Here is a 17,203-nt window from a genome sequence, read left to right on the forward strand (position 1 = left end):
CAACAAGAGGAAATCTGTCACTGTTTCCAACTTTTCCCCTTCTATTTGTCATGAAGTGATGGGACTGGATGACATGATCTTAATTTTTTTAATATTGAGTTTCAAGTTGGCTTTTTCACGCTCCTCTTCACCTTCAAGAGGCTCTTTGCTTTCTGCCTTTAGAGTGGTAACATTCGCATATCTCAAGTTGTTGATATTTCTCCCAGCAACCTTGATTCCAGCTTGTAATTCATCCAGCCTAGCATTTTGCATGATGTGCTTTGCATATAAATAAACAAGCTGACAATAACAGCCTTGTTGTACTCCTTGCTCAATCCTGAACCAGTCAGTTGTTCCATACGGGGTTCTAATTGTTGCTTCTTTACCCACATCCCAGGTTCTCAGGTGACAGGTAAGATGGCCTGGTACTTCCATCTCTTTAAGAGTTTTCCAGTTTTTCATGATCCATACAGTCAAAGGCTTAACATGGATAACCATGACAGTGTAATCTCTCGGAGTCAGGCATTCTGGAGTGTGAAGTCCAGACATTCTGGAATGTGAAGTGGGCTTTAGGAAGCACTGTTGCCAGTAAAGCTAGTGGAGGTTTTGGAGTTCCAGCAGAGCTATTTAAAATCTTAAAAGATGATGCTATTACAACTTGATAAAGTTTTTTTTTTTAAGTGCAAAAGATTCTCCTGTCATCCAATTAACCTGGAGTGTCTTATTAACCTAGGGTGGTTGAAACTAAAGAGGCAAGGCACTGCAATAGCTGATAAGTCATTGGTATTTTTAAAAGGCTCAGATAAATGAATTTATCTAAACTATTAACAGGTGGCAGAAAAAAATATTGAGGAAAAATAAAATAATAAATGTAAAAGGCTGTAAAGGTTATAAAAGACAGAGTCTGCCGGGGGCCAGCGTGAGAAACTCCGCCCATGGCAAAGGTCATGAGGAACGAGGCTTGGCATATGCAAAGGCGTGATCAAGCCTCAGGAAACCCCGTTCCTGAGCATCTACCCCAAAACCAGAGTCTGTTTTATGCTCTCACCTACACCTCTGACTTTACAGGGGGCTCTCCCCCATAACCGTTTCTCTTGGAGAAGGAGTAAACGTGCAGCTCCAAGGCAATAAAAATTCCTGGGCGTGACAAGAGTATTTCAGCTTACAGACTCCTCTGAAGGTTATCTAGCCCGCCTGTATAGGTTCGTCCGGCCACATGTGATTGTTTACAGGCTCCCAATCTGAGAGGCACAAGATGTTTTAGACTTATTAAGGCAAATTCTTTTGGGAAGTTAGAAATTATTAGTATAGTGGGTTGGTTAGAAATTATATTGGTGAAGGGTTTTTCATTGGTTGTGTCAATAATTGCTGCTAATTCCCTGCTCTGGGTGGGACAAGGATGTCTCAGGTCAAACCTCTCTGCTGACAGACTAGCTTGTGTGACAGGATTATCCATACTCCTGCCACATGATTGTTTACTACCTCTTAACCATAAACAGCACAGAGAGTTTTGGAGTATTTAGAGAGTCTTAATTAGCATAGGGCTTTTTCTTCTTGTTGAGTCAATGATTGCCGCCAGGCCTCCATATCCTTAGGCACCTGGGAATATATTAATCAATGTATTTGGAATATAGAAAAGGAAATATAGTAGTTTTTGATGTTAGCATTACTAGACTTTTTGAGTTAATGAATTTTCTCTTTTGTAATAGATCACTGTACTTTGTTATAAATCACTGTGTCCTTGCTATGTAAAAATGTAACTTTATCACTATCTTAAGACTAAATAGATCTCAAGGGGAACATTGGTGAAAGGATTTTCATTTGTTGGGCTGATGTTTGCTGCTAAATCTCCATGTTCCCTGCCTTTATAATGAATATAACTAGCATATAGGAGAAATAAGCATTAACCTTTAAGCATATAGGAGAAATAAGTATTACCTTTAAGATTAATCATGTTAACCTTGGGTTAAATAGATTCCTTTCTTGATTGTAACTCACTACACCCTCACCCTATAGGAATGTAACTTTATTTGGAGGGTGGTGCCTGGTTTAAGAAAAAATACCCTTGGGAAAAATAAGTTTTTTGGTTATCAGAAAGAAAGGATCATAAAATGTCAGCAGGTCTCACTCATGGCCAGAAGATGATGTAAAATCCCTAAGACTTTTTTTTATACATTTATGTGAAGCACCTGACTTTGATAAAGGTTAGGACTGCTGACCCCCGCGTGACTCTGTATTCATCCCTATATGTAACAAAAGGTATATAAGCAAACCCCAAAATAAAGAAATCGGATCAGTTTCTGGAAAGACTGATTCCCCCATATTGCTTCTTTCTTGCTCCCATTTCTCTGGCTGATATTCCCATCTGGATTCAGCCTCCTTTTCTCCACTACACTATCTCCTACTACACTATCCGTTTCTAATCTCTCTCTATATCTGTAATTAAATATGTATTTTTCCAAAGACACCGACGCCGTCCCCCCACCTTCGAATCACCCTGGATCCACCGGGGCTGGACCCCGGCAAGAGTCAAAGGAGAATATGTTGTATGTGTTGCCAATGGTGAAAGCAACATTAATGCAAGGGTTGAGAAGACAGATGGAAAAACAAGGATAAGCTGTTTTCAGATTATAAAGTATCCTAAGGCAAAGTTTTATAAAACAACATTTGGCAGTTTTACAAATTGAGCATAATCATACCATACAACCCATGCATCACATTTCTAGGTAGTTGACCAACTGAGTTGAAAACTTATATTCACACAAAACCTACTCTCAAATGTTTATAGTAGCTTTATTCATAACTGCCAAAAACTGGCAGCAACCACATGTCCTTCAGTAGGTGAATGGATAAACAAACACTGATGGATCCATACAATGGAATTCTGTTTACAAATTAAAAAAAAAAAAAATTATCCATCAAGCCCCCAAAAGGCATGTAGGAATCTTAAATGCATATTGCTAAGTGAAATGACCCATTATAAAAAGGCTATATACTATATGATTCCAAGTACATGACATTCTGAAAAATACAGAACTATAGACACTATAAGAAGATCACTTTTTGCTAGGGTTCAGGCAAAGGAGAAGGTGGTTAAAGAGGCACAACACAGGGAATTTTTAGGTCATTGAAGCTATTCTGCATGATTCTGTAATGGTGGATACATGACACTATGCATTTATCAAAACCCACAGGACTTACAGTACAGTTAAATAAAAATATGCAAATTTTTACAGATTTAGGTCAGAATATCTCCAGATAGAATGCAGATGTGACAAAACAATCTAACTGTATTAGAAATGCATCAAACAATTTCACTGAAGGGGTGACAGTGACACGGGTGCTGACCCAACTAACTCTGGAAATGAGTGGAGTCTATTAGACTAAAGGCAAAAGAATGGTACATAAGCATCATGTTATAGTTGACTACTCCTTCACGGATCACAACCTTGGCCTGGCAAAGGTGCTTGCATACTCAATGAAGCTACGTGCCATTCTTTACAGGGTTACCCAAGATGGACAGGTCATAATGAAGAGTTCTGACAAAACATGGTCCACTGAAGGAGGAAATGGCAAACCACTCCAGTATTCTTGCCTCAAGAACTCCATGCTGCTAAGTCACTTCAGTCGTGTCTGACTCTGTGCGACCCCATAGACAGCAGACCATCAGGCTCCCCCATCCCTGGGTTTCTCCAGCCAAGAACACTGGAGTGGGTTGCCATTTCCTTCTCCAATGCATGAAAGTGAAAAGTGAAAGTGAAGTCGCTCAGTCGTGTCCAACTCTTAGCGACCCCATGGACTGCAGCCTACCAGGCTCCTCTGTCCATGGGATTTTCCAGGCAAGAGTACTGGAGTGGGGTGCCATTGCCTTCACCAAGAACCCCATGGTCAGTGTAAAAAGGCAAAAAGATACAATGCCGGAAGATAAGAAACCCAGTCGGAAGGTGTCCAATATGCTACTAGAGAAATGGAGGGCAATCACTAATAGCTCCAGAAAAAATGAAGTGGCTGGGCCAAAGCGGAAATGACACTCAGTTGTGGAAGGATCTGGTGGTGAAAGTGAAGTCTGATGCTGTAAAGAACAATATCACACAAGAATCTGGAATGTTAGGTCAATGATCAGGGTAAACTGGATGTGGTCAAGCAGGAAATGGTAAGAGTGAACATCAATGTCTTTGGAATCAGTGAACTAAAATGGACAGGAATGAGTGAATTTAATTCAGATGACCATTATATCTACTACTGTGCACAGGAATCCCCCAGAAGAAATGAAATAGCATTCATAGTCAACAAGAGTCCAAAATGCAGTATTTGGTGCAACCTCAAAAATGACAGAATGTTCTGTTTGTTTACGAGGCAAACCATTCAACAAGACAGTAATTCAAGTCTATGACTCAACAACTGATGCCAAAGCAGCTGAAGTTATTACCAGTTTTGTAAAGACCTGTAACACCTTCTAGAATTAACAGAAAAACAAGAAGTTCTTTTCATCATAGGAGACTATAATGCAAAAGTAGGAAATCAAGAGATACCTGAAAAATCAAGCCAGTTTGGCTTTGGAGTGAAAAACGAAGCAGGGCAAAGGCTAACAGGGTTTTGTCAAGAGAACATGCTGGTCATAGCAAACATCCTTTTCCAACAACCCAAGAGACAATTCTATACATGGAGATCACTAGATGATGAATACCTAAGTCAGATTTATTATGTGCTTTGCAGATAAAGATGGAGTTCTATACAGTCAGCAAAAACAAGGCATGGAGCTAACTGTGGCTCAGATCATCAGCTCCTTATTGCAAATTTCAGGCTTAAATTGAAAAAAGTAGAGAAAACCACTAGGCCATTCAGTTCAGTTCAGTCACTCATTCATGCCCAACTCTTTGCAACCCCATGGACTGCAGCATGCCAGGCCTCCAGTCCATCACAAATTCCCAGAGCTTGCTCAAATTCATGAGTTTGAGCAAGGCCATTCAGGTATGACCTAAATCAAATCCCTGATAACTATACAGTGGAGGTGATGAGTATTAACAGAATCAAGGGATTAAGTCTGGTAGAGGGAGCATCTGAAGAACTATCAACAAAGGTTTGTAACACTGTAGAGGAGGCAGTGACTTAAACCATCCCAAAGAAACAGAAATGCTAGAAGGCAAAGTGGTTGTCTGAGGAGTCTTTACAAATAGTTGAGGGAAGAAGAGAAGCAAAAGGCAAGAGAGATAGGGAAAGATATAACCAACTGAATGCAGTTCCAGAGAATAGCAAGGAGAGTTAAGGCCTTTTGAGATGAAAAATGCAAAGAAACAGAAGAAAACAATAGAATGGGAAGGACTAGAAATATCTTCAAGAAAATTGGAGATATCAAGGGAACATTTTGTGTAAGAATGGGCATGACACAGGACAGAAACAGTAAGGACCTACTAAAAGCAGAAGAAACTATGAAGAGGTGGCAAGAATACACAGAACTATACAAGGTGTTAATGACCTGAATAACCATGATGGTGTGGTCACTCACCTAGTCTGACATTCTGGAATCTGAAGTCAAGTGGGCCTTAGGAAACACCACTATGAATAAAGCTAGTGGAGGTGATGGAATTCCAGCTGAGTTATTTAAAATCCTAAGATGATGCTGTTAAAGTGCTGCACTCAGTGGTCAGTAAATTTGGAAAACTCATCAGTGGTCACAGGACTGGAAAAGGTCAGTTTGTATTTCAGTCCCAAAGAAGGGCAATAACAAAGAATGTTCAAAGTACTGTACAATGCACTTATTTTACACACTAGCAAGGTTATGCTCAATATCCTTCAAGCTAGGCTTCAGCAGTATGCAAACCAAGAACTTCCAGATGTACAAGCTGGGTTTCAAAGAGGTAGAGAAATCAGAGTTCAAATTGCCAACATTTGTGAGATCATGGAGAAAGCAAAGGAGTTACAGAAAAAACTACTTCTGCTTCACTGACTATGCAAAAGTCTTTGACCATGTGGATTACAACAATCTATGGAAAATTCTTGAAGAGATGGGAATATTAGACCACCTTAACTGTTTTCTGAGAAACCTGTAAAAAGCAACAATTAGAACTGGACATAGAACAACTGAGTAGTTCAAAATTGAGAAAGAGTACAAGGCTGTAGATTGCCACCATGCTTATTTAACTTTTATGTCAAGTACATCATGAGAAATGAAAGGGTAGATGAATCACAAGCTAGAATCAAGGCTGCCAGGCAAAACATGAACAAATTCAGATAATACCACTCTAACAGCAGGAAATGAAGATGAACGAAAGATCCTCTTGATGAGGGTGAAAGAGGAGACTGAAAAAGTTGGTTTGAAACACAACATTCAGAAAACTAAGATCATGGCATCCAATCTCATCACTTCATGACAAACAAAAGAGTAAAAAGTGGAAGCAGTGAGAGATTTTATTTTCCTGGGCTACAAAATCACTGCCAACAGTGAAAGGAGCCATGAAATTAAGACACTTGCTTCTTTTATGGAAAGCTATGACCAATGTACACAGCATATTAAGAAGCAGAGCCATCAATTTCCTGATGAAGTCAAAGCTATGATTTTTCCAGCAGCCATGTATAGAAGTGAGAGTAGGACCATAAAGAAGATTGAGCACCAAAGAATTGAAGGTTTTGGAATTCAGAGGAGAAAGTGTTCTCAGTGAATTTAGACAAAATGTAGGTTGAACTTTGGTAACAGCCAGATGGGCTTTAACTTTCATTCATGCTTAAATTTCCACAGCTAAGAAAACTATGACAAGTGCAATGCTTTATTCCATTTCTGACTGATTATGAACATGTGAAATGAGTGCAACTGTCTGTTAGTCTGAACATTCTTTGGCATTGCCCTTCTTTGGGACTTGAATGAAAATTGACCTCTTCCAGTCCTGTGGTCACTAGTTTTCCAAATTTACTGACACACTGAGTGCAGCACCAGGTATATTGTTACCCTGCTTACTTAACTTCCATGCAGAGTATATCATGCAAAATGAAAGTGTGGATGAAACACAATCTGGAACCAAGGTTGCCAGGAGAAAGACCAACAACCTCAGACATGCAGATACCAGTCTAATGACAGAAAATGAAGAGCCTCTTGGTGAGGGTGAAAGAGGAGAGTGAAAAAGCTCACTTGAAACCCACAATTCAAAAAAGTAAGATTATGGCATCCAGTCCTATCACTTCATGACAAACAGAAGTGTAAAACAGTGACAGATTTTATTTTCCTGAGCTCCAAAAATCACTACCGACAGAAGACATGAAATTAAAATATAAAAAATTTGTCCCCTTTCCTTTCTCCAACTCCCATTACACTTGTGGGAATGCTTGTAATTTTATCATGGGTTTTCAGGGTTCTGTTCATTTTTTCAATCTGTTTAAATTCTTTGTATACTTTCTATTGATATACCTTCATAGAAATGATTTCTGCTATCTCAAAATATCTCTGCTATTTGCTGTTGAGCCCATAATTTTTAATTTAGCCATGCTTAACTCAATAATTTAAATCTGATTACTATTTAGTCTATATTTCTCTATGGATTATGTTATTAATGTATTTTTTTGTTGACTCACTTTTAAATTTTTACTTTTCTTTGAGCTTATCTAGTAATCCTTTATTTAAGTCTTTTCTGATCTATCATCTAGGCCCATACAGTCTCAGTTTCCATTAATTGTCGCCTCTTTCTCTTAGTACGATTCACACTTTGTTTCTTTCAATTTGTGGTTGAAAACTGGACATTTTAGTTAATTTATTATAGCAACTCTACACTGTGTATCAAAGTAATGCTCAAAATTCTCCAAGCCAGGCTTCAGCAATACGTGAACCATGAACTTCCAGATGTTCAAGCTGGTTTTACAAAAGGCAGAGAAACCAGAGATCAAATTGCCAACATCTGCTGGATCATCAAAAACGCAAGAGAGTTTCAGAAAAACATCTATTAGTTCTGCTTTATTGACTACGCCAAACCCTTTGACTGTGTGGATCACAATAAACTGTGGAAAATTCTTCAAGGGATGGGAATATCAGACCACCTGACCTCCCTCTTGAGAAACCTGTTTGGAGGTCAGGAAGCATCAGTTAGAACTGGACATGGAACAACAGACTGGTTCCAAATAGGAAAAGGAGTATGTCAAGGCTGTATATTGTCACCCTGCTTATTTAACTTACATGCAGAGTACATAATGAGAAACACTAGGCTTAAGGAAGCGCAAGCTGGAATCGAGATTGCTGGGAGAAATATCAATAACCTCAGATATGCAAATACCACCATCCTTATGACAGAAAGTGAAGAACTAAAGAGCCTCTTGATGAAAGTTAATGAGGAGACTGAAAAAGTTGGCTTAAAGCTTAACATTCAGAAAACTAAGATCATGGCATCTGGTCCCATCACTTCATGACAAATAGATGGGGAAACAATGGAAACAGTGGCTGACTTTATTTTTTTGGGCTTCAAAATCACTGCAGACGACGACTGCAGCCAGGAAATTAAAAGACACTTACTCCTTGGATGGAAAGTTATGACCAACCTAGACAGCATATTAAAAGCATTACTTTGTCAACAAAGGTCCGTCTAGTCAGAGCTATGGTTTTTCCAGTAGTCACGTATGGGTGTGAGAAGTTGCACTATAAAGAGAGCTGAGCACCCAAGAATTGATGCCTTTGAACTGTGGTGTTGGAGAAGACTCTTGAGAGTCCCTTGGACTGCAAGGAGATCCAACCAGTCCATTGGAAAGGAAATCAGTCCTGGGGTTCATTGGAAGGACTGACGTTGAAGCTGGAATTCCAATATTTTGGCCACCTGATGCAAAAAGCTGACTCATTTGAAAACACCCTGATGTTGAGGAAGATTGAAGGCAAGAAAAGAAGGGGACGAAAGAGGATGAGATGGTTAGATGGCATCACCGCCTCAATGGACATGTGTCTGGATAAATTCCGGGAGTTGATGGACAGAGAGGCCTGACGTGCTGCAGCTCATGGGGTCGCAAAGAGTCGGACACAACTGAGCGACTGAACTGAACACTGTGTATCAAGATGCTAAACAGTGTATTGAAAAGCAGAGACATCACTTTGCCAACAAAGGTCCATCTAGTCAAAGCTATGGTTTTTCCAGTAGTCATGTATGGATGTGAGAGCTAGACCATAACGCAGGCTGAGTGCTGAAGAACTGATGCTTTCAAACTGTGGTGGTGGAGAAGACTCTTGAGTCCCTTGGACAGCAAGGAAATCAACCATGAATATTCATTGGAAGGACTGATGGTGAAGCTCTAATACTTTGGCCACCTGATGCAAAGAGCCAACTCACTGGAAAAGACACTGATGTTGGGCAAGATTGAGGGCAGGAGGAGGAGGAGGCAGCAGAGGATGAGATGGCTGGATGGCATCACTGACTCAATGGACATGAGTTTGATCAAATTCCAGAAGAAAATGAAGGACAGGGAAGCCTGGTGGGCTGCAGTCCATGGGGTCGCAAAGAATTGGACACAACTTAGCTACTGAACAATAGCTGCCATAGTGAATTCTCCAATGGATCTGAGCAAAACAATTTGAAAACCTTCTGGAAAGGATGCCATTAAGAACATTTGTGATTCATGGTAAGAGGTCAAAATATCAACCTGAACACAGAAGTCTGAAAGAAGTTGATCACAACCCTCATGGATCACTGAATGGTTCAAGATTTTAGTGGAGGAAGGAACTGAAGATGTGGTGGAAACAGCAAGAGAACTAGAATCAAAAGCGGAGTCTGAAGCAATGTGACAATTGCTACAATATCCTAAGATATCCTAAGATCAAGGCTGCTTAAGGATGAGAACAGAAGGTTGTTTCTTGACACTGAGTTTATTCCAGGTGAAAATGTCAGAAAGACTGTCAAAATGACAGGACTGTTTAAAATGACAACAAAGAATTTAGAATTTTATCACTGATAAAGCAACAGCAAGATTTGAGAGGACTGAGTACAATTTTGTGAGTTCTATATGGAAAACTATCAAAAAATACTGGCATGTTACAGAGAAATCATTTGTGAAAGGAAGTTAATAGATGCAGCAATTCATCACTGTTGTCTTTTTTTTTTTTTTTAATGGTGGCAGTATCGTTAAGCTGTGCCTTAGTACAGATGCTGGGGCTTGCCTACGGTGCTCTTAATGTACAAAGATTGGACATTCTGCTAGTTTTTCTTGTGCAATGACATCAGAAAGTTAAGAGCTAAGTGGATGTTGTACACAAGCTCATCATCCATCATCTTCACATGGCCAACAGCCACTGACAGATACAGTATCTTCTTCATCTGAAACTTGATCATGGATTTAACGTCATCAACTCTGGCCATCATGTTCTCATTGTGGGTTAGCAAGGAAGGGAATTTGCCAATGTTATTCAGGCGTCGGCCCAGGATTTGTGGGACCTGCTTAAACAGAGATTCTGGAGCCAAAAAGTCATACTTGTTAGCTAGCTTCTTGACCTGTTTTCTATTCTTGAGTTTCTTCAGTGCCTTGATATTCATGTGGGAGATTTATCCACAGCCTTAGCCTCATCACAGTGCTGCTGGTCTCCCAGAACATATATGGAGAACTTGGTAAGGGGAATGAACTTAAGCCTGACAGTGCTGAGAAGTGTTTGTCCTTTTGAGGTCACAGTTCTTCAGGCTGATCTGAAGATCCACCATTTCCAGAACATTTTGGCACTTGTGTTGATTTCCATGCAGGACTTCCTGCACTGTCTCATACACGGTGTCACAGGAGACTTCACTGCTCATGATGCCTCGTGCCACAGTAACTAGAAAAAAGCTGCTGTCTTATTTTTAAAAACTGCCACAGCCACTCCAAACTCCAGCAACCACTACCTTGATCAGTCAGCAGCCATCAACATCAAGCCAAGACCCACCACCAGAAAAATGATGACGACTCACTGAAGGAATCAATAATGGTTAGCTTCCTTAAGGTATATGCATTAATTTTTAGACATAAAACTATTGCACACCTAACAGATAACAGCATAATGTAAACATAACTTTTATATACACTGGGAAATCAGAAAATTCATGACTCACTTTATTACAATCTCTGCTTTATTGTGGTGGTCTGGAATCAAACCCATGACATTTCCGAGGTTTGTCTGTATATCCCCGAGAGCAGTGTTTGGTATTCCTTTCATGTTATTAAAAACTATGAATATGGGCATCACTACAGGTTATGTGCATATTTGTGGAAAAATTAGAAGATACACATGGAAGTTTGATGTTTACTGAAACAAATATACAACACAGAAACTTTAAAACTTAACAATTACAAATATATACATCTCAACTGCACAATGTGTTTTATATGTATGTATGTTTATATATATACACATGTACTTAAACTTTGCTTCATCTTTCAACTTTTTATCTGAGTAAAAAGAAGAACACTTTCCTCATTCAGGAGATTTTTGATGTTGTAATAATTACCTGGAAATAAAATAAGAAAATTAAAAATTAGTTCCATAGGAATCATTTCATCATTATGTCAGTTACGATATATAGTGTCGAAAAAATTAACTCATCTAACCTCAAATAACTCTTATCTAATTGTACAAACTGAAAAATCTAATAGTTAACCACCACCTATGATCTAGATAAAGCTTGAAAAAACACAAACTTCACATCATTCTAATAATGAATATAAAAACAAATTAGACAAAGGTGTAGGTAGGAAAAAAAAAATCTCCCTCTGAGCCCAATCATGTTTGAGAGTTGTTTTTTTTAATTGAAGTATAGGTGATTTAGGTGACTTCCAATGTTATATTAGTTTCAAGCATACAACAGTGATTCAATTATTTTTGTAGACTATACTCCATTTAAAATTATAAAATATTTTCTATATTCCTTGTACTGTACATTACATCCTAGTATCTTTTTATTTTTTCCTAGTAGTGTGTACCTCATTACTCTTCATCTGTCTTGTCCCTTCCCTTTATCTCTCTCTCTGCTGGTAACCACTAGTTTGTTCTACATGACTCTTGTTCTTGCTTTGTTTTATTCGTTTATTTTTTAGATTCACATATAAATGAAAACAAACGGTACCTATCTTTGTCTGTCTAACTTACTGAACACAATTATTAGGTCTTTGAAACCACTATGGATTCCTCTAAACGAGATACAGACAATATATAAATAAGTATAAAAGATACATATAAAAGATAAGTAAAAAAGTATAAAAGTAAAATAAAATTTCAAAGGTAAAAGGCAGCAAATGTAACTCAAATAAATTAGATAATAAGTAACAGCAAATGCAAAATACACATGGACAGCTGCACATAAGGAACATTTATAGTGCTGTGTACAATCCTGTGACTTTTATTAGACTTATTAGAAATTCATACATATTAGGATTAACTTAGTTAATGAGTTTAAACTGTTCACAACAGTGTTGGCACATATAAAGGACTATATAAACTTAGCTATTATTATAGCTTTGTTTTTTCATTAGAATGTAAGCTACGTAAGGGCAGGGATTTTTGCCTGTTTGTTCATTTATGTATCCCATTTTCAAAGCACTATTTGTTAGACTCTTAATCACATTTATTGAATGAACAAATTAAAATTCCTACCTTCAAAGACTTTTGCTCTTCAATAGCTGATGAAGGACATTATTCTGTATGTTTAAAATAACCAACTAAAAATTGTTTGATTACATAATGTCTTTGCAATAACATAGGGGAAATAATTTTACTTCCACGCAGGATACAACATATCTCCTAAGTATTTTTATATTCAGCAATTAGCAACTCATTCAGTTTTCATGTATCAAAATACTAATATACCAACATTGATCTGAACAAAAAAATTACAGTATGCACCAAAATGTTTGACATCAGTTGCATCATGCTTCATTTTGACCACTGCGGTTTCCATTTTCATGGTGTTCATGAGCAACTATACAAGTATTTATGTGAAAGAAAAAGTTTTTAATTACTCTTACCTGAAGGAACATAGAATGAATCCCCAGTTGTTACTATATAAGGTGTTTCATGTAAGGTACATAAAAGGTAACCAAGATTAACATAAAAAACCTGTAAAATTAAAAATTAAAATCTCATTTTCAAATTGTAATATCACAACAACTGCAATCCAAAAAACTTGAAGTACACATTGAAGGCAGAATAACGGTCCAATCTAATCACATAAACTTTATGTGAAAGTGGATAACTTTCCTGCTAGAAGTAGAGGGGGAGGATGAAGCAGAGGAGAAGTCAGAGAAATCTGAAGCATGAAAAGTACTTTCACTGTTGCTAGTGCTGAAGATAAGACAACCATGAACCAAGGAGTGTAAGCTATTTCTAGACACCCTAGCCAACAGCCAGTAAAGAAACAGGAACCTCAGTCTTACAATGACAAGTAACTGAATTCTGCCAACAAACTGAATGAATTTGAAAGCAGATTCATTCTAACGGCATTCAGAGAGGAATTCAGATCTTTGGACATCTTGATTCTAGCCTAGTGATACTCTAGGCAGGGACCTCAGTCAAGCTCACTCAATTTCTAACTTATACAACTGTGAGATAATACATGAATGTTGTTTAAACTGTGTAGCAATTAAGTAAAGCAGTAATACAAAAAACTAATACAAGAAATTTCTTTTGTTATTATTTACTGTTTTTTTTTGGAAGGAAAGTTATGACCAACCTAGATAGCATATTGAAAAGCAGAGACATTACTTTGCCAACAAAGGTCTGTCTAGTCAAGGCTATGGTTTTTCCAGTGGTTATGTATGGATGTGAGAGTTGGACTGTGAAGAAAGCTGAGTGCCAAAGAATTGATGCTTTTGAACTGTGGTGTTGGAGAAGACTCTTGAGAGTCCCTTGGACTGCAAGGAGATCCAACCAGTCCATTCTGAAGGAGACCAACCCTGGGATTTCTTTGGAAGGAATGATGCTAAAGCTGAAGCTCCAGTACTTTGGCCACCTCATGAGAAGAGTTGACTCATTGGAAAAGACTCTGATGCCGGGAGGGATTGGGGGCAGGAGGAGAAGGGGATGACAGAGGATGAGATGGCTGGATGGCATCACTGACTGGATGTACGTGAGTTTGAGTGAACTCTGGGAGTTGGTGATAATGGACAGGGAAGCCTGCCAATGTGACCGGAGGCCTGCTGCAATTCATGGGGTCGCAAAGAGTCAGACACGACTGAGCGACTGAACTGAACTGTTTTTTTAATTCAGAACCATTATAAAGAACATCACTTTACTGTATTAGAAGAGTAGCTAGGTTTTATATATACACCTCTATAAAGGTTACATGCTTGCTATATGTAACAATCTGAGGAATCTAAGAGAACAAAATTAAAAAAAAAAAAAAGTACATTTAAAGCATCAACATTAAGAAAGCAAAAGAGGATAAATGTAGTGCTCAATTGTGCAGGCTTCCATAGTCAAGCAGGGGAAATTTTACATTTTACAGAGATACCACTTGACAATAATGTTTTATTTTGACAACTAAATACAAAACATAGGGCCCTCAAACTTTGATATTCAAATTCTGAGATAAAGCCATCAAGAATATTTGCTTCAGAGAATTATGCCTCCCGCTCCTCCTTTTCTTACCACTTTTGTAAAATGAGCCTAAAATACCAGGAAAAGAGCAGCTAGAGCTTATATAGTACCCACACCATGCAAGACACTGTTCTAAGCACTTCATTTTTATTCATTTAATGTAGGCATCTATCAGTGAGACAGCACTATATTAAGAGCTTTTCACAGATGAAGAAGATGAGGCATGGAACAGTGTAAATTTCCAAGGTCACAATGTAAATGGAAGAGCAGGCATTTGAACTCAGGTACTTTGACTCCAGAATCCATGTTTTTAGTCACTACAATATACTCCCTCAAAGGAAAAAAAAAGTTCTTAAAGTAGTTCTAAAGGTACTTTTATAATTTAATAAAGGAAATAAATATTTTTATTATATACCAAAAATAGTCTTTAAAAAAAAAGGTAACACATACTGTACCCCAGGTCAAGTATATGTTTCTAAGTGTTGTTTGCTTATCTATTCAATTTGGCTCTCTAAGCATACCTCTCCCATTTCTATAAATGTCCACGGAGATAAAAACTGTCCTGAATTTTATATTTATTATTCTCTTGTTTTCATTACAGTTCTTACCAGGCAAAAATGGATCTTTAAAAAATAACTTTAATTTTGTATATTTCTGAATTTATATAAATGAAATAGATTGAATGTATAACTCCTTGATTTGTTTTTCACTCAGAGTATGGGCATTTTTAGTACATGTTTATTTGCTTCTTATGTTTTTGCTTCTGTAAAAATTTTTTTTTCCAATAACGTATCTTCTTTCCTACTGAGTTATCATTTTCTTTGAAATTTTAAAACATTTACATTCTGGATACTAAACACTTGTTGGTTATCTTTATAGCAAGTATTTTGTCCTAGTTTTAGCTTAAGCTTTCTTTGCTTAAGCTTTTTTTGTAGTCTTTTGAATAAAAGCTATTGATATTAATTTAATCAAATAAAATTTTCTTTTTCATTTGTTTAAAAAAAAAGAAATAAGGGTTTGTCTCAATTGGGATCCAACTAAGAGTCAGTGCTTGATCTATTGTCAGTGCTTGATCTATCTTTTAAAACACTCAGTCTATGGCATGGTTCTCAATTTGGGGGTGATTTTGCCCCTAAGGGGACAATTGGCACTGTCTGTGGACATTTTTAATTGTCACAACTAGAGTATTACTGGAATCTAGTGCAGAGAGGCCTGAGATGCTTGTAAATATCTTACAAGACACAGCATAACAAACAATAGTGCCATGGTTGAGAACCCTGATCTCTGTATATTCCACTTGGTTGTCTTTTTTATTCCTTGCATCTTATTTAGTAAGTAAATCAAGCAGCAAAATTTGTTTTAAAAATCTTTACACAGCTGGATTTTGCTGGGCCCAGGGTGTCATTTGTAAAGTCTGCTATTCTTTATTTTCTATAAATTGGTTGTTAGATCCAAGGACTTAACTTCAGGTGGTGTTATGTGTAGGTTTTGTTTTGTTTTTTCAAGGAGGTGGGGAAGACATGACTACTTCATATGCAGTGTTGTATTCTTCCATAGGAGGCACATAATGTATGGCTGTGTTCTTTTTAGATGTTAGTGTATGATGATGCTAGATCCAACAGTTTATTGGGTGTTGTAAAATGGTAAGACTCCATCCTAACACTCCTTCTTTTATTAACTGGAATATTTCTAAAAGGGTAAACTTCCCTTCCTCTATTATTTGGTTACCTAGTAATACAGTTTATATGAGAACAGCAGAATAAATGTTTAATTATTTCCCTTTATTTGCCATATTTGTTGTTAAAGCGACCTGGTGTCACAGTATTTGCCAACAGCGATGAAATAAGTTTTCCTTTTTGTAGTCGTCTTACAAATTCATGGATTTAGATATAATTGATATCTATCAACCCAATGAAGTTATTCTTATTGATACTCAAGTTTTCACATCTTTGTCCAGAGAAAGCAATTCTAATGGTTTTTGATAGTTTGCTATTGGGTATGATAAAATATTCCAAGCTTAGTCCCAGGCCTGGGATCAGACATTTCTTGAGGAACTCTGGTTCCTTTAAGCGTGTTGTGTCCCCCTTTTTGTTTTTTAGTTCTGAAACAATTATTGCCTACTTCTTCAAATATTTCTCCCTTTTGCTCATTTGGGTTTTTTCTCGATTCTGTTTTTATCTGTTCTTCCATATTATCTAACTTTAATATTTTCCATTTCTTAATATCCCCTTGTCTTCTAGGAAAGCTCCACAACAAACTCCCACAGTTTATTTGTTAATTTCTCTGTTGTTTGATTTTAATAAATCTACCACTGCTACTTTATCCCTTATTAGTGGTTCTCCATCTTGCCCTTTTGCTTCTCAAAAGCATGTATTTAAAAGTGTACTTCATTCTTTCAAAAATGTAAAAACACTCCCGTTACTAAAAAATTTAACTCTGATTTTCATTATAAAATGTTAAAGTCAATATTTAGAAGAAATAAAAATAAACTATAATCACTTACTAACATGTTATTTTTCTATAGTTCCTTCAAATTTCTGTCATTTTCACTTTTTATTTTAGTCAGAAAAAAACAAAAATGATTTTCTGTCTTGCAATTTTAAGATTAACATTTAAGGATAAACATTTAACCAAACTGTAGACAGAAAATCCTTCCAATACAGCTATTCTTCAAAATGTTTCGTACAATACCTGGAATACGTAAGTGTT

At 37.2% G+C, this 17,203-nt stretch overlaps 1 protein-coding gene and 1 pseudogene across 3 annotated transcripts in view; both read right to left on the minus strand.

The window, feature by feature from the left end:
* Positions 1–10,073: 10,073 nt before the first annotated feature.
* On the minus strand, positions 10,074–10,838 carry LOC138082407 (large ribosomal subunit protein uL1 pseudogene; annotated as a pseudogene).
* A 203-nt stretch (positions 10,839–11,041) lies between these two features.
* The window catches only part of CENPC (centromere protein C), a 94,376-nt gene continuing 88,214 nt past the window's right edge, over positions 11,042–17,203 (minus strand). For all 3 annotated transcript variants that reach the window (XM_068975204.1, XM_068975205.1, XM_068975203.1), the window contains 2 exons: positions 12,925–13,015; positions 11,042–11,411 (listed from right to left, as the gene is read on the minus strand). In XM_068975204.1, coding sequence (XP_068831305.1) covers positions 11,341–11,411; positions 12,925–13,015 — 162 coding nt within the window. In that variant the 3' untranslated portion in view covers positions 11,042–11,340. The remainder of the gene's footprint in view (positions 11,412–12,924; positions 13,016–17,203) is intronic.

Source organism: Capricornis sumatraensis, chromosome 7 (assembly GCF_032405125.1).
Source record: "Capricornis sumatraensis isolate serow.1 chromosome 7, serow.2, whole genome shotgun sequence".
Classification (NCBI taxonomy): domain Eukaryota; kingdom Metazoa; phylum Chordata; class Mammalia; order Artiodactyla; family Bovidae; genus Capricornis; species Capricornis sumatraensis.